Below are 24,559 nucleotides of genomic sequence, written 5' to 3' on the forward strand. Positions count from 1 at the left end.
CAAAAAAAAAAAAAAAAAAAAAAAAAAAAAAAAAAGAAAAACCTAAATGTACAATGATAGATGAATACTTTGGTAAATTATGGAACATCCACTCAACATAACAGTATATAACAATGAAAGATTGTCAGTATAAATAAGGAAAGGTAAATATTCTTCCGAGGATAAGACGCATCGGCAGGATAGTACATATATTATGATCCTTTTATGGGAACAAACCATAAGTGTTTGTCTTTTTGAAAATTGCGATTACTTAAATAAAATATTTAGCTTGGATTACTTTAGGGTTTTTACTTATGGGTAGAGCATATCAGAAGTTTTCACATTCTCAATTTTTGCAATTATCCATTGTTAACATATCTTTGTATAATAATTATGTATTACTTTAGTATTATAAAAATGTCAATTTTAGAAAAGTTTTAGAAGAATACTGAATGATGTAGATGTTCATAATATAGTAACTATAAAGAGACTAGTCTCATTTTTCTTTTGTAAAAATATACTTACATGCATTTGAAATTTGGAGAATATATTGTTAACAGTGTTTGGCTCTTAGGTACAATATGGGTGATTTAAAATTTCTGTATTGTTTATATATGTTTTCTAATTTCTATACATTAAGAATTGTTTTCATAATTTCTTAATAATATTACGTTCCCTTCAGGGATTAAATTTTAGCCGCATTCACCTGAGATGTCAAGCTCTGAAAGTAGAGTTACACATGTGGTCCAGAGAACTCAGGGCAGCCTGGGCAGCCCATTCTGGGATCCTGACTGATCAGTTTCAGGAATGAGCTGCTCTGACCTTGCCATGGCAGCATGTGTAGGTTCACAGAAGGACAAGATACTAGCATCTGAGGGCCTGGTTGCTGGGGCCCTCATGTCTAATTCTTTGCTGTAGAATATCTGCCCAGAATCCATCCTGTGACAGTGTGGGGTGGGGGTGGGAGCACTAACCCAGGAATTAGGGCAGAGATGTTCAAATGTAAATATAGATCAAGTAAATAAATAAATATAGATCAGAAAGCTCATTTTATAAACCCAGAGCCCTGGGTCCCAGTTCCACAGGTTCTGGCTTAGGTCGTGGTGTGAGGCAGGAAGCCCAGAGAAAACACTTGGAAACAGGTCTGGAGTGTTCTTGGCTCATAAATACTATGCTGGCTGGCTCCCCTCAGTACACTTAGGTATTGTTTCAAATTACATTTGTGCAAAATACCCTTCCTTGGAAACCCTTTCTAAAATAGCTCGTCCATTACATCCTATATACTAGGCTTAATATTTCTCCACAGCATTTAACAGAACTGAAATTCTGATGTGTATTTATTCTACTCAGTCGCTTTCACTAGACTGTATGTTCCATGAAGGCCATGGCTTTGCCTGTTTTGTTCACTGATGTGTCTCCAGTGACAAAAACAGTGCCTGGCACAGTCTAGATGCTCAAAAAATATTTTTAAAGGAATGAATTACTCAACATAGAATTGATATAGTACTCAACATAGATTGAATACTGCCACAGTACTGTCTGGCAGATGTCCTTTATCTCCCCCCTCCCCAAAAGCAGGACTCACCATTTGTAAACTGAACTAAATATCCTTATTATATCAAAGAAATAACTCTGGATAGAGACAAGAGAAGAAGAGGCCTACTGCTAGGAAAACTAAGAATTTGTTGCCAGTAGACCTTCTCAAAAAAATTGATAAAGGAGACTCTGACAAAAAAGAAATAACAGAAGGAAACATATGAAACATACAACATCAGGAATGAAGAAAAAGTAATGGAAAGGGTGAATATATCATCAAATATAATAGGCTATTCTTTTGGGTTTTAAAAATTATGTTGGATGGTTGAAAGCAAGCATGACAAGTTTACCTGATATGGTTCTCAATTTGTATATAAGTGTCGAATATCATTTGCTGTTAGGGAATTGTAAAGTAAGGCCATCATTATATACTACCACACCCCTGATAGGATGGCTGGAATCAGATATGATGGTGCCAAGTGCTAGAAAAGACATGAAACAGCCAGAGCATTCATACACTGCTGGTGGGGATGTAAATTCGTACAGCCACTCTGGAAAAGTTGGCAGGTTCTTACAAAGTTAAACACAAGCGTAACATATACATATGACTCCCGGGTATTTATCCCAAAGAAACAAATTCTTATGTTCACATAAAATTGGGTACACAGATGTTCATAGATTTTTATTCAAAAGAGTGAAACACCGGAAACAACCCAGACATCCGTCAACAGCGAACAGATAAACAAACCCATGGTACACCCATACAAAAGATTACTAGTCAGTAACAAAAAGTAAAACTATTTATACACCCAACAAATTGGATGGATCTTAAGGACAATTTGCTGAGGGAAATAAAGCCTATCTCAAAGGATACACACTGTATGATTCCACTTTAATAGCATTCTTAAAATAGCAAAGTTGGAGTGATGGAGTGTGATCAGTGGTCAGCATGGGTCAGGGTTGGGGGAGAGTGTAGCGGGAGGATGTTGTGTTGGCACAATGCCACATCCCAATTGTGGTGGGGTTTACAGAAATCTATATATGAGATAAAATTTCTTAGAACTCTATATATCATAAAACAAAACAAAACTCATACAAATTAGTGCATGCAAAAGCTATTGAAATTCAAATGAGGTCTATAGTTTACTTAACAGTATTGTACCAATGTCATTTTATTGGTTTTGATGATGTATTATGGTTATGTAAGATAATATCACTGAAGAAGCTGAGTAAGGGTATTCTGGAACTTTGTATATTTTGTAATTTCTTGTAAGTCTAAAACTATTTCAAAACAGATTTTAGAAAAATCATTTTTAAGGTGTTTTTGTAAACTACTTAATGCTACTTATAAACTTGGATAAATACATCCAAACATGTTGAATTACATATATGAATATATTCCTTTTCCTTTTGAAATACATAGACTGAAAGAGATGAATTTAGAGCCTAAGAAATGCAAGAGCGAATCATATAATGATATGAGGTGGGCATGGAACACTCCTGCATTGTATATAACATGAAAATTTAATGTATATAACATTAAAACCCTAAACACAAGGTGGGCTTGTGTTCAGAAGAGCCCACTTTAAAATTATGGAATTATTGATAATATGGTTCAAGGTATTGTGTCCCAAAATGGACATCAGGTGTACAATAAGTTTAGATTTCTGAGAGAAAACTCAAGTATACGTCATTTTCATGAGGCTTTTTTCCTTCAGTATTCTCTGATATTTTGCTAAAGTTACTCCACATTTAGTGGGTTCATAAACTATTCTATTTCTGTATGAATTCATGAGAAGCAATGAGGCAGAATGTATCACCGAAATCCTGCCATGTTCATTGTCATCTGAAAATTTTTCTCCAGCATGCATATGAGGCAACTATTGAGGTTTTATTTCTACGATCATCATATTGCTACTATGAATGAGCTCATTGGTGATCTGTTATGATCACTGATGAGATAGGGTTTTTACTCCCACAAAAGGCTTTCCTAGTCTCTCCATTCATAAGATTTATCTTAGTATATACTTTTCAGACATATAATTACCTAGAAGTGTTTCCTGAAGCCTTTTCTGCATTGTATGTATCAGAGCTTTTTCCTACATGTTAATTTAGACATATAGTGTGAGGTAACATCACTGAAGGCACTAGCACATTCTCTGTATTCATTAAATTTCACTCCTATGCGAATTCCATAGTTTCCCAAGGGTGAAATCTAGCAACAGGCTAATCTACACTGACGACAGTCAAGTAGAGCACACTGATGTTTAATGATTTCACTGAACTATCACGGTTTGTACCCTGAACAAGTTCACTTATATATAATGAGTTCAGAGTCACTGCAAAGGATTATGTACCTTGACCTATACGTTTCTCGTGTGTATTAACAAGGCTTGACAAATGAGAGAAAGGTTACTCCCAATTGATGAATCCACAGAGTCTCTCTCTTTTATGAGTTCTCTGATGTACAACGGGTGCTGAATTTGTGTTGAAGGCTTTCTCACATTAATTGCATACATACAGTTTGTCTCCTGTGTAAATTTTCTGGTGGGTAATGAGACCAATACCAATTATGAATAGGATTTTCCACAGTCAGTACACATAAAGGTAGTTTATCCTGTGTGAAACCCTCTGATGTTGGACAAGGCATATTTTTTTCCTGTAGGTGTGACTATATTCATTGCTTTGTTAAGATTTGTTTCCATTATGAGTTCTCTGATGTACAATGAGATTCCTCTTTGAGGAGAAGCCTTTTCCACATTCACTGCATACAAAAGGTTTCTCTCCTGTATGAGTTCGCTGATGAACGACTAGACGGCTTTTCACAGTGAAGCCTCTACCACATTCATTGCAGGCATAAGGTTTCTCTCCAGTATGAATTTGCTGATGTAAAATGAGCTCTGTTTCCATAACAAAACCTTTTCCACATTCACTGCATATATAGGACTTCTCTCCCGTATGAATTTGCTGGTGTATAATGAGATAGCGTTTCATCGTGAAGCCTTTTCCACACTCATTGCATGTAAAGGGTTTCTCTCCAGTATGAGTTCGCTGATGTACCACAAGATTGCTCTTAAAGGCAAATCCTTTTCCACATTTATTGCATATATAGGGCTTCTCTCCAGTGTGCGTTCGCTGATGTAACATCAGTCCGCTATTCACGATAAAGCCTTTCCCACATTCGCTGCATCTATAAGGTTTCTCACCCGTATGCGTTCGCTGATGCACAACAAGCCGACTCTTCAATGGGAAGCCTTTCCCACATTCACTGCAGATGTATGGTTTCTCTCCAGTGTGAGTTCGTTGATGTATGATGAGCATGCTCTTCACGGTGAAGCCTTTTCCACATTCACCACATACGTAGGATTTCTCTACTGTATGATTTCTCTGATGTACAATCAGATTATTCTTCCTGGGAAAGCCTTTTCCACATTCATTGCACACATACGGCTTTTCTCCTGTATGAGTTCGCTGATGTTCAATCAGACGACTCTTCATGGTGAAACCTTTCCCACACTCATTGCATATGTAGGGTTTCTCTCCTGTATGGTTTCGTTGGTGTATGATGACATAGTGCTTTGTGGTAAAGCCTTTCCCACATTCACTGCAGATGTAGGGTTTCTCTCCTGTATGAGTTCGCTGGTGTATAGTAAGCATGCTCTTCCCAGTGAAGCCTTTTCCGCATTCATTACATATGTAGCATTTCTCTCCAGTATGATTTCGCTGATGTACAATGAGGTTACGCTTCCCTGGGAAGCCTTTTCCACAGTCACTGCATATGTAAGGTTTCTCTCCAGTGTGAGTTCGCTGGTGTTCGATCAGACGGCTCTTCATGGTGAAGACTTTTCCACAATCACCACATATAAAGGATTTCTCTCTCTTGTGAATTCTCTGATGTTCATTGAGCCTGGACTTTCGGGAGAATACTTTTGCACACATACTGCATCCATAAGGTTTCTCCCCTGTATGAACTCTCTGATGGTCAGTGAGCTGAGACTTCTTAACAAAGGCTTTCCCACACTCACTGCATATGTGGGCTTTCTCTGCATTGTGAGTTCCTTGGTGCTTAATGACTTGGGACTTACTACTGATGGATTTTGCACTTACAGGGCATTGAACTGGAGAATGAAATTCTTCATGCTTACCATGCAGAAATGATTTCCCATCTCCGTTACATTTAGTAGAGTTCTTAATTTCATAGCTTTGGCCCTGGCTGACTAAACTTAAATGTGATTTCAAAGCTTTTATATAGAACTCAAACATATCATGATTTTGCCTGAAAGAGAAATGACTTTTGCTTTGAGGAACAGGATTTCCAAATGCATTATGTTCCTGGTATTGTTCTATACCTTTCAGCATTCTTTGATTTTCCCAGTCACCCTGAAGATGATTACCAACGTTGCCAGTTTCTAAGAAAGAAGAGAACAATGAGCCCTTTTTATTATTGTTTGGAATAAAATTGTTTTAAAAATTCCTTGGTTTTTGAAAAAAATGGCACTTTAGTGGCAACCCTATGATAACAGTATAAAAGAAACACCATGTATAAATGTTCCTTATTTCTTACACATGGTAAAAATACAGTAATATAAACGAACCAAAAGGAAAAAAACAGTTAATGTACCAATAAGGTTAGGCAGTTGACAATCTATGTAGACTTGGCTGCTCTCTAAATAGGAAATTGCAAAACATGCAGAGGTAGTAAAATACATGCAAGTCTTTTTTTTTTTTTTTGCCTCACTGTGCGGCTTGCAGGATCTTGGCTCCCTGAGTAGGAATTGAACCCAGGCCCACAGCAGTGAAAGCATGGAGTCTTAACCACTGGACCACCAGGGAACTGCCAAGCAAGTCACTGTTAGCAGCAAACGAGAGGGTATGAAGGAATAGAACTTGAAAAGACACAGACCACAGAGGTGGAAGAGACAACTGATCCAAAATGATGAGGGTTGCATTTGTTCACTCCAAAACTATTTGGAGTGAACAAAGGCACTGTGTTGGTGTTTGGGATATATAAAATACGCCTTACTTACTTTCACTTCTCATAATTCCTGTTAGGGAAACCCAAATGAAAAAGAAGAAAGGAAAAAAAGTAGGGAGTTGGAGATTGCTAAATGTGGTTTGAAGGAGCAAAGGAGATAGTGGCAAGCGGAGGAAATGAGGATATTTTGAATACTTGCATAAAGAAAAGGCAAGGTTGGGGCTTCCCCAGCGGTCCAGTGGTTAAGACTCCAGACTTCCAGTGCTTCCACTGCAGGGGGTGTGGATTCCATCCCTGGTAGGGGAACTAAGATCCTGCATGGCACACAGCCAGAAAAAATTTTTTAATGTTAAAAAAAAAAAGAAAGAAAAAGCAAGGTTAACTGATGGGGTCAGTGCAGAGAGTGGTCTTTGAAAGTGAGGAACCCAGGATTACTCTGCTAACTGTATGGCCTGAGCCAATGGTTTGGTAAAAGCATCTCCAGTTGTGATGAGGAAGAAGATTACTGAAATCCATATGTAGGAAAAAAAAAGTGCATTGTGGAACCTAAACTTTGAGATGATATTAGATGTGTAGTACAGAAATCAAGAAGCCAAGTGGAAGTATAAGTGGAGGAAACAATGTGGAAATAATATGTGCATACTATTCAAGAAAAGAGGACTGGATGTGTTGGGAGGACATGTAGAATGAAAGATGATGATGGTACAGAACCAACGTCTTAAGACATTCCAACACTCAGGAGTTTGGGGATTCTTTAAGCCCACTTAGAGGATCCAAATTCTGACTACAGAAATCAGGGAAATATGCATACTAAGGTGTATAGAATAAACGTATTTGTAACCTGGCAAGTAACTGTAAAGGACTGTAAACTGAAATAATCTCTTGCATTGTAATCCTGTTCCTAAATTTGCTTCTGTAGACCACCATCAAACTAACTTTCCAAAAACATCAAACATATTAGTGGATAACTTGTATAATCAAAACTCTAACCTTTAGTCTATCTGTGTCACGTTATCCTGTGTTCCATTCATAGTGAAACAGGGCAACAATGACTGTTAGGAAATTTTGTAACTGGCCGTGTACCATGTAGTCATCTTTGGAAGCTAATGGAATATGGAAACTGTCGCCTTTTTCAATCACTTTCTGCATTCAGTAGAGAGGTCGTATCCAAAATTTTCCCATGTCAACGTCCCTAATAAACTCTTCACTTGCCACCAGCAGCATCTACTTCAGTAACTCTACATTTGCATCTAGGTTGGCAACAGGTTGTACTAAAGGACCAACTTCCTCCTTTAAGACCAGGTTGTGTCAGCTTTACCTTCAGGTTTTTTTTTTAAGAACATCTGACTGTTCCTTATTACTGCTAACCTACTGCCGCCCAGGTAAAAGGTAAGACAGCCTAGAGCTATAAAAATACAAAACCTACCAACCCTCCACTATGCTACCTCAATTACTCACATAGCAAATCCAAACAGTCATCCTGGCAAGAAAAGTGTACATCACCGTGAATATTCCATGGATTCATGTTTCCACTCCACTCCTCCTCCTGAAGAGACCTTCTAACAACACTGGCTTTCATTTGCCTGACTTCAGGCCACTTTTTGATAGTCAGTCCCATGGGCTTGCACATTTCTTATTTCATGCCTTCATTCCTAACTCATGGCATCATCTTCCTAATTCAAAATGTAGATAAACCTTGTACATATCATGCTGTCATTCCCACTCTGACTGTATTACTATAAGCTATATTTCCTCTGTTTTTCTAAAGGAATCCCTTTGTTGTTCATTTGTACAGTTACCTTCAGTGAAGACTGAACCTCACTCAAAGAGAGGTCTGGCCCTTGCCCTTGGCTACTGGGAGGTGATCTCTAGGCCCCTGGAATGTCCTGCCTGATAGGAATGTCTTTGTTTGCCTGGTGGCTTTGGCCACCAGACACTCTAACAATGTGATTTATGACATGGGCTTTGGGCCACACCCTATCAGTTACAACCTTTGGAGGAAATGGAGACTATAGGTATTAGCCTAACTTCTGGAGGGGCGAAAGACATATTTCCATGTGGGAAATGTGTGATTGAATCCCAATGAAAACTCTGGATACCAAAGGCTGAGCCTTTGGTTGGCAATACTCTGTGTATTATCACACATCATGGCTGGGAGGACATAATGCCGACCATGAGTCTGGAAGCACCACATTTGGACCCTTCCAAGAGTCCATATGACCCAAGAATTCCACACCTAGATATATACCAAAGAAAAATGAAAACATATGTTCACAAAAAAGTTGTACATGAATGTTCATAGCAGCATAATTCAAAAAAGCCAAAAAGTGGATACCACCCAAATGTCCATCAATAGATAAATGAGTAAATAAAATGTGGTATATCCATACAATGGAATATTATTTGGCAATAAAAAGGAATGAATTACAGATACATGTTAGAACTTCTATGGAAGAATTTCAAAAACATTATGATAAATGAAAGAAGTCTTTCACAATAGACCACATAGTTTATGATTCTATTTATATTAAATATCCAGAACAGGCAAATCTACAGAGATAGAAAGTAGATTAGTGCTCGCCTAGGGCTGAAGGCTTAGGAGGAAACTTTTACAAAGTGATGAAAATCTTCCAAAGTTGATGTTGGTAATGGTTACATAACTCTCTTAATATACTACAAAACAATGAATTGTATGCTTTAAGCTGGCAAATTGTAGCATATGTGAATTATCTCAGTAAAGCTGTTAAAAAAGAAAACAAGAATATAACGGGAAAAACAAATGATTTAGGGAAATGAATACAGTGCTAACACCTAAGATAAGCCAAAGGAAAACCAGAAACAGCAAATGTATGAGGGAAGTAAACTGAAGGAGACATAAGCTGCGACTTAGGCAGAACTGATGTAGATGTAAAACAGTCTTTTCTAGTTAAAACAGTCAACAGCAGAGACCTCTAAGATGAGAAGTCCATAGGCAGAGAATAACATTCAAGATAATACGAGCATGGACAGGGTAAGATGTGCAATATTTAAAGAGAATCTAACATTAAAATAGGACGGTGGAGAGGGCTTTTTTTGTGGAGAGAAGATGATTCCTATGCCTCATACAGGAACTCAGAAATCTTAGGCCGGTAAAAGATCTAGAACATCTAGAACTCAAAGTATAGACAATATAGACAACAGTAAGGGAGATAGCAATTTGGAGTCTCAGCCAGAAAACAGATAGAACTTAATTCATGAGACTGAAGGAAAATTTTGAGAAAATGGAAAGCAATACCTTTGAAGAACCTCAGAATGGTGGTGGGGGGCAGTGTGGTGGAGAAACTAAGGAGCTGGCTTGATGCACAGTCATAGACTAGGTTATTGTGAGGGCGCAAAATACAAGGTGCAGTTGGATGTCAGGAAGGGAAGTCTGTCTTTCTCAGTGGGGCAGGAGACTGCGGTAGTCAGAAAACAGTGATGAATTCAAAGATCTCTCCTTGGAGCGAGGCCTGGAATTTCATAGCCAGGGAGGTGGAAGGGATTTGTGACAGGGTTCAAAGGAGAGGGTTACAGAATCCAAGGAAGAAGAAAACAAGGCAAACAAACAAAAATCAAGATGTAAAATAAAATCAGCAAGGAACAGATCTCAGAAGAGGAAAAGGGGTATACTTACCTCTCAAGACCTAAAAGTTCTTTTATGGGGAAAGAGATACATGGAGGCACAGTATCCTCAGACGCCCTCCCAGGCTTCTCGCACTGACTGACTATGATGTCTGCAGTTACCCAGCTGATCCTCACTCACCTGGACAGGTTTGACTGTGGATTTCATCTTCTATTGTCCACGGTTCTTCCCCTCGTTCCAACTTGGACATTGCATCTGGTTTGCTGACCCGATACCCTGTTCATGGGAAACGATAGAAGACTGAGACTCACTGAACTGGGCTGGGGTCTGTGAGGACGGGAGAATGTTACATTTGAGGGACCGTTTTTCACATCTGCCAAGCGGAGGTTTTTCACTCAGGAGAGACTCATGGGATATTGTGATATAATAATATATATTTGGTCTCCGCCCCCAGTTCCTGGCACAGAGCTTCTAAAGCCCTTGTGGGGACTTCCCTGGTGGTCCAGTGGTTAAGACTCTGTGCCTCCACTGCAGGGGGCGTGGGTTTGATCCCTGGTCAGGGAACTGAGATGGCACGTGGCACAACAAAAAATAAAAATAGGGACTTCCCTGGTGGCACAGTGGTTAAGAATCCACCTGCCAATGCAGGGGACACAGGTTTGAGCCCTGGTACTGGAAGATCTCACATGCTGTTGAGCAACTAAGCCCACGTGCCACAACTACTGAGCCTGCGCTCTAGAGCCCATGAACCACAACCACTGAGCTTGCAAGCCACAACTACTGAAGCCCATGTGCCCTAGAGCTCACGTGCAGCAACTACTAAGCCTGCGTGCCTAGAGCCCATACTCCAAAACAAGAGAAGCCACCACAATGAGAAACCCACGCACCACAACAAAGAGTAGCCCCCGCTTGCCGCAACTAGAGAAAAGCCCGCATGCAGCAACAAAGACCCAACGCAAACAAAAATAAATAAAATTTTTAAATAAATAAATAAATAATAAAAATAAAATAAAGCCCTTGTAACTTCCTATGTGACGGGCTGGCAGGAACCTCTTCTGTTACAGCATTTGGTTTCAGTTCCAGTTCCTGACACAAGAACTTCTAGCACCTTTGGTGTCCAGAGTGATGGGTGTCTTCTGTGTGCTAATGAGATGACTGGTGGCTGGGGGTACCTAGAGAGCTTCAGGGTGGAGGCTGGCTGCCAGAAAGACCAAGGCATGAGTAGAAGGTTGGAAATTTCAGCTCTAACTCCCTAACCCCTCCATGGGGAGGGAAGGGGCTGGAGATTGAGTTAATCACCCATGGCAAATGACTTAAGAAATCACGCTTATACAATGAAATCGCCACAAAAACTCCTAAAAAACCAGGTTGGGGGAGCTTCCGGGTTGGTGATCACATCAAAGGTGACACACTTGGAGGGGGCATGGAAGGCCCACACTCCTTCTCCCATACCTCACCCTGGGCATCTCTTCCATTTGGCTATTATCCTTTATAATAAACTGGTAATGGTAAGTAAAGTGCTTTCCTGAGTTCTGTGAGCCGTTCTAGCAAATTACCAAACCTGAGGGATGGAGAGTGGGAATGCCAAATTTAAGGTCAAGTCGGACAGAAGTGTGGGTACCCTGGGTACCCAATCTGTTCGACTAGTGTCTGAAGTGAGGGCAGTCCTGCGGGGCTGAGTCCGTAAGCCTGTGGGATCTGAGGCTGACTCTGGGTGGTTAGTGTCAGAAAAGGATTGAGTTTCGGGATACCCAGTCCATACCTGGAGAGTAGGAGAATTGGTTTTGGAGATAGAAAAAACCCCACACATTTGGTGTCAGCTGTGTTGGTAGTAAAAACAACTCATGGCACATTGTATACACCCTTTTATCAGGAGCCAGAGGAGGCACTGAGAATCTGCCATTAGGGCACTGCAGTGACTTCCAAGCATAAGCAGCTGAGGAAGGAAAGGCCACACTGACTGGAGACCCTCTGAGGGACCCAGGGAAGCCGTCCTCACCCACGGACAGCAGGTTGCTATAGTTCTCCAGCATCACGTCCCGGTACAGGTCCTTCTGAGGAGGGGCCAGGAGCTGCCACTCCTCCCACGTGAAGTCCACGGCCACATCCTTGAATGACAGGGTTTCCTGGAATAGCAGAGTCCTGTTTAATTGAGTGTTTCTCTTTGACTGTCCTTCTCATATTTCTAGGATTTTGACACCAATTCCGATGTGTTTTTTTAAACACATCACCAAGAAATTCTGACGCCAGCTGTGTGTCCTACAATTCAATTCTGACATGATCGACCTGAAGAGAGCATCACATTCCACAGTGTAAGAGCCCAGCTCCACGAGACCCCACCATCACCCCACTCCAGATGCCAAATGCAAGTCCAGGATGCCACCTGTGCTCCTGACTAACCAGCTATAGATTGGAGGTTCCAGTGACCCCCTCCCTGGGTTTGATTAATTTGCTGGAGCTTCCCAGAGAGCTCGGGAAAAGAGTTTACTTATTGTTCACCAGTTTATTATAAAAGCATACGATAAAGGATACAGATTTCATCCAGATGCAAGAGCTGCTCAAGGCAAGGTATGTGGAAAGGAGCTTGGAGCTTCCGTGCCCTCTCCTGGTGCCCCTCCAGCACCTCCATGTGTTCACCAGCCCAGAAGCTCTCTAAACCCCACACCTTTGGGATTTTTATGGAGGCTTCATCATGTAGGCATGATTGATCATTAACTCTATTTCTAGCCCCTCCCTTTTCTGTGGATAATGGGGAATGAGATGGAAGGTTCCAAGCTTCTGATCATGGCTTGGTCTTTCTGGTAAACAGGTCCCATTCAGGAGCCCTTCAAGTGTTGCCTCATTAGAAAGAAAGGCACTCCTATCACCCAGGAAATTCCAAGGGATTTAGGAACTCTGTGTCAGAAACCAGGATCAAAGACCAAATTTTACAACAAAATATGCTCTTAGTACTCTTTTTAAAAAAATTTTATTGAAATATAGTTGATTTACAATGTCATGTTAATTTCTGCTGTACAGCAAAGTGATTCAGTTATATATATATATTCTTTTGCATATTCTTTTCCATTATGGTTTATCACAGGATACTGAATATAGTTCCCTGTGCTATACAGTAGGACCTTGTTGTTTATCCATTCTAAATAGAATACTTTTCATCTGCTAATCCCACACTCCTACTCCATCCCTCCATCACCCCCAGTCCCGCTTGGAAACCATAAGTCTGTTCTCTATGTCTGTGATTCTGTTTCTGTTTTGTAGAGAAGTTCACTTGTGTCATATTGTAGATCCCACATATAAGTGAAGTTGTATGGGAGCTCGTAGTACTCTTATTATTTAGGAAATTACAAGGATTTTAGGGACTCTGTGCTAGGAATTGGGGTCAAAGACCAGAAGATTCTCAGAGCACCCCTATTTATAAGGGTTTTAGGAGCTCTATGTCAGGAACTAGGGGCAGAGACCAATGTGTATATTTCTTATTATTTCACAAAAGGCTAACATCATATTAGATACACTGAAAATATAACGAGTGAACTGAAATATGCATTTGAAAAAATAACTAAAGATGAAGCAGATGCAGAAAGAGACAGAAAATATAAAGGAGAGTTTACTAAATATGGAGAATACACTGAGGTCTAACATAGGCCTCTACATAGTTTTTGAAAGAGATTATAGAGAAACAGAGAAGCCGTATGAAGATCTCAGGAATTAAGAAAATTTTAGAACTGATTAAACATCCTGTAACTCAGACTTAGCCAGCCAGCAAAGCCAAGCAGGAAATCTGCTTTTAGATGAGTGAGACTGAAGCTATAGAACATCACTTGCAAAAGTCAGATTTGGAAACCAACTAGAAAGAAAAGACTCGGGCTTCCCTGGTGGCGCAGTAGTTAAGAATCCGCCTGCCAATGCAGGGAACACGGGTTCAAACCCCGGTCCAGGAAGATCGCACATGCCGTGGAGCAACTAAGCCCGTGTGCCACAACTACTGAGCCTGAGCTCTACAGCCCTCGAGCTACAACTACCGAGCCCACGTGCCACACCTACTGAAGCCTGCACACCTAGAGCCTGTGCTCCGCAACAAGAGAAGCCACTGCAATGAGAAGCCCGCGTGCCGCAATGAAGAGTAGCCCCCACTCGCCACAACTAGAGAAAGCCCGCATGCAGCAACAAAGACCCGATGCAACCAAAAATAAATAAATTAAATAAATTTTAAAAAAAGAAGTGATGAGGAAAGGATTAAAAAAAGAAAGAAAAAAAAAAAGAAAAGACTCATTACCATCAAAAGAAAGACAAAATTGACGAAATGAAAACAACAGAAGCCAGAAAAATGTTGTGATGAATATATATTTGGTCTTTGTCCCTGGTTCCTGGAACACAGTTCCAAAAAACCGTGGGCTCTCTAGGGTGATAAGAGTATCTTTTGTGTGCTCATGAGATGACCGGTGCCTGGTCCCCAGAAAGACCCCCAACCTCCAGGGAGGGAACTGGCATTGCGGGTTGAGTTCAGTCCCCAATAGCCAGTGATTTAATCAATTTGTGCCTACATCAGAAAACCACCATAAAAACCCCTAAAACATCAGGTTCAGAGAGCTTCCGTGTTGGTGAACACATAGAGGTGCTGGCAGGGTTGTGCTCCCAGGGAGGAACTTCTGCACCCCTTCCCCCATACCTCGTGCTATGCATCTCTTCCATCTGGCTATTCCTGAGTTGTAGCCTTTAGAATAAACCAGTGAATGTACGTAAAGAGCTTTCCTGAGTTCTGTGAGTCATTCTAGTGAATTACCAAACCTAAGCAGGGGGTTGTGGGTACCCCCGGATTTAGAGCTCATCATCAGAGGCTTAGGTAACAGCCTGGGACTCTTGACAGGCACCTAAAGTGGGGGCAGTCTTGTGGGACTGAGCTCCTACCTTGTGGGATCTGACGCTAACTCCAGGTAGTTAGTGGCAGGATTGAGTTGAATTGTAGGACACCCAGTTGGTGTCTGGAGAGTCACAGAACTAGGAGGTGTGAGGAAAATACCCCTACATTTGGTTTTAGAAGTGTTCTGGATAACTACAGTCCAGCAGTGTGGAAGGTCTTCAATGTCCTGATCCTGTGGCCATACAGCCTAGGCCCAAATGCCACCAGGGAATGAAATGAGACCTGCTTGTCAACCGAGCTGCCAGATGAGGGGAAATCTGATGGGATAATCTATCCCTGTGTTCTTGCAGAGATTACATCATAGAGAAGAGAGTTACTTGGTTGAGCAAATTCTTTTCTTTTTCTTTTTTAAAAGAGGCGGCAAATTCTTAACACTGCTGATCTTACCACCTTCTGAATTTTTTCACATGAGATGTAGATCCATTTGGAAAAACAAAACCTTAGGTTCCTGCCTAATTTCACACTCAAAAATAGTTTGTCTCCTGTTTAGAGTCCTAGCCATAAAACAAAAGAATCTGTGAAAGGAATAGAGACAAATATGAATTATGTTCATGTCACAAACCAAAAACCATAAAAGAAAATAAGTAGTAAACTTTATAAGAGGAAAAATTTAAATGTCTGCATTGAAAAAGTTACCGTGGATAAAGCTGAAAGAAAAGTGACAAGCTGGGAAAATATTTTTTATAAACAAAAGAAAGAATCAATATGTAGTGGATAGGCATGACTCCTATTAATCAGTAAGAAAAAAAATCATTTTGTTAATGTAAAAATGATAAGGACAGGCACATCACAAGAGAAAAAGAATCCAACTGGCAAATAAATATATAACATGGATATCAACCTTACCTATGATGAGGTAAATGCAAAATAAGGTAAAAGAATAAACATTGGACCATCCAGATTGATGAAATTATACAATTTGATAATGTCCTATTATTAAGTACTGGCAAAGATTTAAGGCATGGATGATCTCACACATCACTTACTATGTAGCAGGCATGAAAAGGAGCAGGACCCTAGGGGGCCTCCCCAGGACAGATAGACACACACACACACACCACACCACCATGTGCTCAGCCTGCCTTTTGTCTGCAGAAAAACTTTAAAGAGTAAATTTAATCAGAGAAGTGAGAAAATGCAGACACAAAGGAAAACAGTCCAACAAGACCAAATAATATTTTAGTCATTAAACAAAGTCAAGGTCCTTTAGTTCCTCTTCCAGGGCTATAGATAATATTCTAAGCCATATCCTTTGAGCTGTTTTGTAGATACTGAAACCCTCACCAGTTGGAAGAAGTTAACTAAACTACATGACGACCAGACTGTAGCCATGACATAAGCTGCCAAAATTCCAAGAACTGGCTTCAAGGAAATGGGAACAAACCAACCGTGGAACTAAAGATTAACTGCACTCAACACAATCAAGATGACGCTGATCAGACCATGGCATGACCGATTTCAAGATGACGGCCAGAGTTGACTATGCTGTTTCTGCATGCAGCCCCCTCCCTCTGCCTATACAGCCCTGAAACTCCCCTTTAAAAGCTCTGGCCCACTGACTGGCAGTGGGGAGTTGGCCTCTGGACACGAGTCCACCCTCTTCCCCCAGTTGCCAGCCTCTGGAATAAAACAAACTTTCCTTTCCACCAACCTTGCCTCTCGAGTTATTGGCTTTCAAGCAGCGAGCAGCCAGACCTGACTTTTGGTAACAGATACTCATCTAAATGCTTTGCATAGTTTGACTCATTTCTTTGAGTACAATTATAGATGAATGGAATTTTATACAGCTAATATTCACAAACAGTTGCAGTCATTATTCTATTAGATGCTTAAATTATACTATCTCAGGCCAAAGGGATGTTCTTTAGAGTATAATTCCACTGATGCACAAAACATAACAGACGTATTTATGTACACAGATATGTACATGAACCCACATGCATTTATAAATAGGCACACATCTACAGGCGCACACACAGAGTCAGTAACAGTTACACATTATGTTCCCACACTAGTCATTTACTAGGAATCATAAACACTATGTTCTTGATCCAACTTTGCCATGGCGTTGGAGTTTATCTACAAAATTTATTTCTCTCTAGATACTGAACTGATTTTTCTTTTTTTTTACAGGCCTCTACAAATCCATTCAGGAATAAAGGAGAGAATAAAACAAGACATGAGTCACCTGGGCCTGGATCATTTTCTTCTGTTCTCTGAAAATAGCTGGCAATGCAGAGGCTCTGTCTTTGTCTCTTCTGGATATACCAAAATTTCTAGTTAGATATAACAGTCGCCAAAGTATCCCCAGAAACAACAATATCTAGGTCCTGGAAACTCCTCTTCCTTCATTCATATCTTGTCTCTTGTTAGCACCTGTGGGTTGAAAAGCAAAATTACTTCTGGAATTGTATTCCTTCTTCCTGTGCACTCACCTTAACACGTGGTCCCCAATATTTCTGTCTCTTCATTTGATTCCCCAGCTAATTTCACACCCCGGGCCAATGAAACCTAACTCCCTGAATATATGGAAGTAGCATGAATTTGAAAGGGAAAGTGGCAAAGGAGAATCAGCATAGTACTATATTTCAGTGGCAGGTAATTTTCAGACAATTATAGAAATGAGGCCATCTGGGCAGTGAGAAACTGTAAATTCTTCCTTTAAACTTTGATGCCCTCAAGCCTCTTTAAAAGTCTTCATATAGGGACTTCCCTGGTGGCGCAGTGGTTGAGAGTCCACCTGCCGGTGCAGGGGACACGGGTTCGTGCCCTGGTCCGGGAAGATCCCGCATGCCGCGGAGCGGCTGGGCCCGTGAGCCACGGCCGCTGAGCCTGCGCGTCCGGAGCCTGTGTTCCACAACGGGAGAGGCCACAACAGTGAGAGGCCCGCGTACCGCAAACAAAAAAAAAAAAAAAAAAAAAAGTCTTCATATCCCCTGTTTACATACACATTTTAATATGAGGGACAATGAACACAACAAAAGAAGAAGAGAGAAAAGGAATATAAACCATAAATACAAATTTAAAAAACAATTCAAAAATATAAATACTGGGAAAGGAGCAGCCTTTAAATATTCACATATAGAACCTGAAAAGAAATATGCAGTCAACCTGCAGGAGGAATGATAAAAACAAAACTTAAATTAAAAGATTACTAAATTGAGATATGCTGAATTGTTCTTCCCCCAAACTTCCATTTCTTTGGGTTCAAAAGGAAGGGGTGCTGTAGGGAGCCAAAAGGGATTAGAAAATTTGTGGTGGGGCGGGGACTTGGACCTGAAGCTTTCAGGGAACGTTAACTAACGTTCACCAAGTCTGTCCCAGCAGCCAAAGTCTGGGCTTAACACACGCATCTATCAGGGCTCCTGAGCCTCCGAGCCTTCTGTTGTCACACATCCCTGCACGAAAGACAGTGACCATTACCCCACCGGATTAATACCAAACCAGGTCAGATACACACGTACACTGACCTCCCTTAACCGTTCCTCGACCTTTGAGCTCCAAATTATCCGAGAACCCGAACAAGTCTCCGTATTCATTGACGAACCCCACGCCACCAGTTGTCAATCACCCCCGAAGACCTTAAACCCTGACCTCAGGACTCTCGGTAGTTGATCTGTTCAGACCTTTAAACGCTGACCACCAGAGCCCCCATGATTGACCCCAAAGACACCCCGATCATAGACATTGTACTGACTCCTCCATGCTCCCTTCAAAAAGAAAACCAAAGCACCATCCACCCTTGCGCCACCTTCCCAGACTCAAAGTAGCCACAGCCCACCTAAAGGCCGACAGACCGCCCCCATCCCCGTCTTTTCTACAGCCAGACCCACATACCCACCTGGTTCTCTCCTGAACCTGCAGCGACCTCTTCAGGGCCTAACTTTATCCCCCAAACTCCTTTTACTTCTGGTCCCCTCGCCCAGCCCTCTCTCCCGAGACCAACCGACAAGGGTCAGCGACGTTTCTACCGCGTTTCTATGGTGAACGGATTGGGGGTTTCCGGCTTTTCCTTATGAGGTAATACGTCCGCGCCGCCACCACAGGCTCGGCGCCCTGGGGTCGCCATCTTTGCGCACCTGACGTACAGAAGGCGCGGCGGCCGCTGAGAGACCAAAGCTGAAGACTCTCCTATTTCCTGGTACCTCAGCCCCTTAAAGGAAAATGGGGAGATTTTAAGAGGCTCGAGCTCATACAAAGCAAACATGACGTGGGGGTAAATTCATTTGAATGGACAGGGCCCGCTTGTGGACGGTGAACGGCGCAAATTTTTCAAAGGCCGGAGCCCATCAAGACCGAAAGGGCGCAGTACATTCTGAGCGGCTGTGACGTCTCGGCTGCGTGGGAAGTTAAAATTGCTTCTGGACACCTCGATAACTGGTTTAATTGCGAAAAGATTTAGAGGCCGTATGAAAACTTAAGCGTGCTTGGCAAAAAAAACCCTGGCGGCGCGCTGTAGCCGTTTCGGGTTTGAGCCGTTGGGCAGGAGCACCGTGGACGCCGCCCTCTTAGAGGAGATTCGGTGTCCGTACTGCGGGGCAAATGCTGTCTGCGGAGCTCGGCGTGGAACTGGCAGATGGAAGTGTTTGGGGAAGACCAAGGTTTGGAAAAGTGACAGTACGGGGGATGCAGCGATCACAAAGTGAGCGGAAACGGTGGACGTTGTGAGCCTCTTCCCAACCGTGCTCCTTACCCAGCCCATCCTGGGCAGCACTGGACCGCCTTCTGTCACTACAGATTAGTCTGCGTTCTTTTCATAAAATTAGTAGTGTCTGTGCTGGCTTCTTTCACATAGCACGACTGTTTTGAAATTCATCATTTTTTAAAAAAATATTTATTTATTTATTTGGTTGTGGCTCACAGGTTCCTTAGTTGCGGCAGGCGGGCTCCTTAGTTGTGGCATGCGAACTCTTAGTTGTGACATGCATGTGGGATCTAGTTCCCTGACCAGGGATGGAACACGGGACCCTTGTATTGGGAGGGTGGGGTCTTATCCACTGTGCCACCAGGGAAGTCCTGAAATTCATCATTTTAAAAGCATCAATAGTTCGTTCCTTTTTTGTTGCTTTAGTATTCATTGTTGGATATTCCAAAATTTAATCATTCACCAGTTGGTGGACCTTTGCATTGTTTCCAGTGTTTTGGATACTGCCAGTGGAACTTCTACGAACATTTGTGTGCAAAAAATAAAATGACCTCAAAGAACTGGTTTTCCCACAGTCCTATGCGTCTTCATCAGGTCACCAAGAAGTCTTTGTCAGCCATTTACAGGCCTGCTACCCATTTCTAACCCTGCTCCAGCTCATATTCTCTTCCTCCTCTCACCCCAGCCCTGAGCTAGAACGCTCATTCATCCTGGGGAAACAGATCTTGAGAACACAGGCTGTGGCACAGATGCAAAGTTCACCTACTTTCTTCAATTACGTTCAACTCCATAGGACCTTGTAAGTCTCAGAAAGCACCGATAAAAGTCATATAACGAAAGGTCAAAGCAGGAAGTCAGTTTTATTTTCTCTCACTGGACCGTCATTACCATGCTGGCCCAATCTCTCACCTGAGATACTAGAATTGTCCCTGCTTATATCCTTGACCCTTATGATCTCATCTTCATAGAACAGGCAAGGCGATCCTTGTAAAATGCAAATCAATCATGAAATTTTCCTGTTCTCAATTATCTAATGACTACATTACAGGATTGAATAAATATTAGATGGCCAAGTTTAGGTGCTTAAAAATATTATGTTGGAGTAAATTTACCCGATAATCCAGGGTTTGTGATGGAAATGTAGGACAGCTACTGCATAGCAAATTTCCATTTCTTGTTCTTTAAGCAGGACTCAAGATTTTTTAGCAGGATATGTTTAATAGATCAAGGGAAAGACTCTGGATAAGAAGAGGGGATAAGAGCTCCACTCATAAGAGTAAGAAGGAATGAAAAAGATAAGGAAAATCACATGTCTAATTGAACAGATACAGAGGGGATGGAATCTTTTTTTGGGGGGGGGATGGAATCTTTGAAGTGATGGTAACTCTCAAAGGTGATAGGCCTGTGAACAAATAAATACAAGGTTTCTTCTTGAGTACATCCCAAGGGGATCTTACCACTTTTCATCTCCTATACTTTGTTCCAATGTACAATGAAACTGACCTTCGGGATGAAACCATTTCCACAATCTACATATAGAGGGTTTCTCTCCAGTCTGAGTTTTCTGAGGTAAAATGGTACGTGATTCAATGAGGAAGGCTTTGCCACATTTAGCATATACGTAAGGTTTCTCTCCTGTATGGATTTTCTGGTGTCCGGTGAGCCTGGACTTTGTGGTATGTGCTTTCCCACGTATGCTACATCCATGGGGGTCTCTCTCCCAGGTGAATTCTCTGATGTTTAATGAGCCGAGACTTCCTGATGAAGGATTTCCCATACTCACTGCATACATGGGATTTCTCAACCCTGTGATCTCCCTGATGCTTAATGAACTGAGCCTTAGTGCTGCTGAGTTTTCCAATTTCAGGCAGTTTTTGTATGAATTTGCTCATGCTTTGTAAAGAGAGGATTTCCCATCTCTGTTACACCCCACAGGGTTCTTTATTTCATAGCTTCTGTTCTGATTTTACTACATTTAAATTTGCAGAATTTCCATGATTTTGTCTTAAAGGAAAATGCTTTTGGGCTGGATGAACAGTATTTTCAAAGGCATGATGTTCGTGGCATTGTTCCATCCGCTTTAGGCATCGTTGGTTATGTAAGTGTTCCTCCAGTTGATCATCAACTTGCTTGACTTCTAGAAAACATGAGAACGTGAATGCTTAGGTGTGGATCAAATCTTTAGTGTTGGTTGCATGATCTCAGTACAAAAGAATCTTTAATAATGTTCCTTATAATCCTGTGATAAGCCATAATGTAAAAGAATATGAAAAAGAATGCATATATATATAACTGAATCACTTTGCTGTACAGCAGAAATTAACACAACATTGTAAATCAACTATACTTCAATAAAATTTTAAAAAATGTTCCTTGTTTCTTAGACATTGGGAAAACCACAATACACAAAAATCAAGTCGCAAAAGCAGGAAGTGTACAAACAAGTTGAGGTAATTCACAACGAATAAACGTAGATCTGGCTGCTTTCTAAATACTGCCTTGCAAAATGTGCAAAGGTACTAAAAAAAAAAACAAGTCACGGTTAGAAGAGAAAATAGAGGTGGTAGGAAAACCTGATCCAAAATTACAAGGGCTGGGACTTCCCTGGTGGTCCAGTAATTAAGACACTGCGCTCCCAATGCAGGGGGCCAGGGTTGGATCCCTGGTCAGGGAACTACATCCTGCATGCCGTAACTAAGAGCCCGCATGCTGCAACTAAAAGATTGTGCACTCGGCAATGAAGATCCCATGTGCCACAACTAAGACCCGGTGCAGCCAAATAAATAAATATTTAAAAATAAAAAATTACAAGGGCTGCTTTCTTTCATTCAGCAAATCCTTGTTAAATGCCTATTATGTACTGGCCATAGTGCTGATGTTGGTGACACACGAACGTATTCTTTCTTCTCACTTGTGGTGACATCCTGGTTAGCAAAAATGAAATAATAATAAATAAATAAATAAAAAATGGATGGACCTGTAGATTATCATATTAAGTGAAGCAAGTCAGAGACAGATATCATATCACTTATATGAGGAATCTAAAAAAATGATACAAATGAACTTATTTACAAAACACAAATAGACTCACAGACATAGAAAACAAACTTATGGTTACCAAAGGGAAAAGCCAGAGGAGGGCTAAATTAGAAGTTTCGGGTTAACACATACACACTACTATATATAAAATAAACAACAAGGACCTACCGTACAGCACAGAGAATTATACTCAGCATCTTGTCATAACCTATAATGGAAAAGAACCTGAAAAAGAATATATAATATATATATATATATATATATAACTGAATCACTTTGCTGAACACTTGCTGATCACTTTACACAACACTGTAAATTAACTATACTTCCATAAATAAATTAATTTTAAAAACAATCAAGCAAAGAAAAAAAGGAAGAAGCTACAAACTATGAGAAGTGGTCTGAAGGAGCAAAGGTGATGGAGAGAGGTGGAGGAAATGAGGATATATGATAGAGTGAGACACGGCTTCCTGATGAGTTCAAATTGTGGGAGAGGGAATAAAGAAAACAGAACCTCTGGAGAATTCCAGACTGGGACAAAGAGAAGTCTTAGTCCATTTGAGCTGCTATAACAATATACCATAGACTGGGTGGATTATAAAGGACAGAAATTTACTTCTCATGGTTCCAGAGGCTAAGAAGTCCATGATCAAGACGCTAGTAGATTTGGTGCCTGGTGAGGGCCTGCTTCCTCATAGACAGCGCCTTCTAGCCCGCACCTCACATGGGATAAGGGACAAGAGCTCCCTCTGGGTCCTCATGACCTAATCACCTCTCAAAGGGCCCACCTCCTAATACCATCACCTTGTGGTTAGGGTTTCAACACATGATTAGGGGGGACCCCAACACTTAATCTATAGCAAGAAGCTAAGAAACCATATAAACACACAGAGATCAGGTTATGGTGTGGGTACAGCATTTAACGTGGGGTTAAATGTCAGGAAGGGAAATCACTATTTCCCAACGAAGCAGGAAGATGCACTAGTTAGAAGACTGCTGAATTCAAAGATCACTTTTCTTTTTTTAAAAAAAATAAATTTATTTATTTTTGGCTGCAGTGGGTCTTCGTTGCTGCGTGCAGGCTTTCTCTAGTTGCGGCAAGCAGGGGCTACTCTTCATTGCGGTGCACAGGCCTTTCATTGTGGTACCTTCTCTTGTTGCTGAGCACGGGCTCTAGGTGCACGGGCTTCAGTAGTTGTGGCCGTGGGCTCAGCAGTTGTGGCACACGGGCTTAGTTGCTTTGTGGCATGTGGGATCTTCCTGGACCAGGGCTCGAACCCGTGTCCCCTGCACTGGCAGGAGGATTCTTAACCACTGCGCCACAAGGAAGGTCCCTTCAAAGATCTTTGGAGTAAGAGCAGGAAGGTAGAATCTTGTAGCAAGGCAAGTGGAAGAAATAGGCAGAGATGCTGTGACAGAGGACAAAAAAGGAGAAGATGTAAGAAACCTAAGAAGAAAAGTAGGTAAACAACAAAGAAAATCAAGATGTATGTAAAATAAACAGGGACCACTGGGATCTGATCTCAGAGGAAGAAATGGGGGTCTATTTCCCTTTAAACACCTGTGAAGAAAAAGCTCTCATATGGGAAGATAGATAGATGCAGTTGTTTAGACATCCTCAAACACTCTCACAGCCATGGGACTTTCTCTTACTGACTAGAATATGACTTCCTTGGCCACCCACCTTGCTGGTTATCAGCTACACACCTGAACAGGTTCAACTGCCGTTTTCATCTTCTATTGGCCACGGTTCTTCCCCTTGTTCCAACTTGGGAGGATGCATCTGGTCTGCAGGCTTGACACCCTGTCCACGGGAAATGACAGAAGACTTAGACACATCAAATTGGGCTGGGATGTCAAGATGAG

At 41.4% G+C, this 24,559-nt stretch overlaps 2 protein-coding genes across 6 annotated transcripts in view; both read right to left on the bottom strand.

The window, feature by feature from the left end:
* Positions 1-1,991: 1,991 nt before the first annotated feature.
* Positions 1,992-17,323, bottom strand: ZNF432 (zinc finger protein 432). Its single transcript, XM_032612714.1, is given in 5 exon segments — positions 1,992-4,335; positions 4,338-5,924; positions 10,272-10,367; positions 12,091-12,217; positions 17,198-17,323. Coding segments are annotated over 5 exon segments (1,884 nt in total). The 5' UTR covers positions 17,213-17,323; the 3' UTR covers positions 1,992-4,276.
* Positions 15,675-24,559, bottom strand: part of ZNF613 (zinc finger protein 613) — a 30,983-nt gene continuing 22,098 nt past the window's right edge. For 3 of the 5 annotated variants that reach the window (XM_032612712.1, XM_032612709.1, XM_032612713.1), the window contains 4 exons: positions 24,401-24,497; positions 22,862-22,918; positions 18,851-21,791; positions 15,675-17,385 (listed from right to left, as the gene is read on the bottom strand). The gene's annotated coding sequence lies outside the window, so the exon portion shown is untranslated. Of the gene's footprint in view, positions 17,386-18,850; positions 21,792-22,861; positions 22,919-24,377; positions 24,498-24,559 lie in introns of all 5 variants that reach the window. The other 2 variants (XM_032612708.1, XM_032612711.1) reach the window with 2 other exon arrangements.

The sequence above is a fragment of the Phocoena sinus genome, chromosome 19 (genome assembly GCF_008692025.1).
Source record: "Phocoena sinus isolate mPhoSin1 chromosome 19, mPhoSin1.pri, whole genome shotgun sequence".
In the NCBI taxonomy this organism is placed as follows: Eukaryota; Metazoa; Chordata; class Mammalia; order Artiodactyla; family Phocoenidae; genus Phocoena; species Phocoena sinus.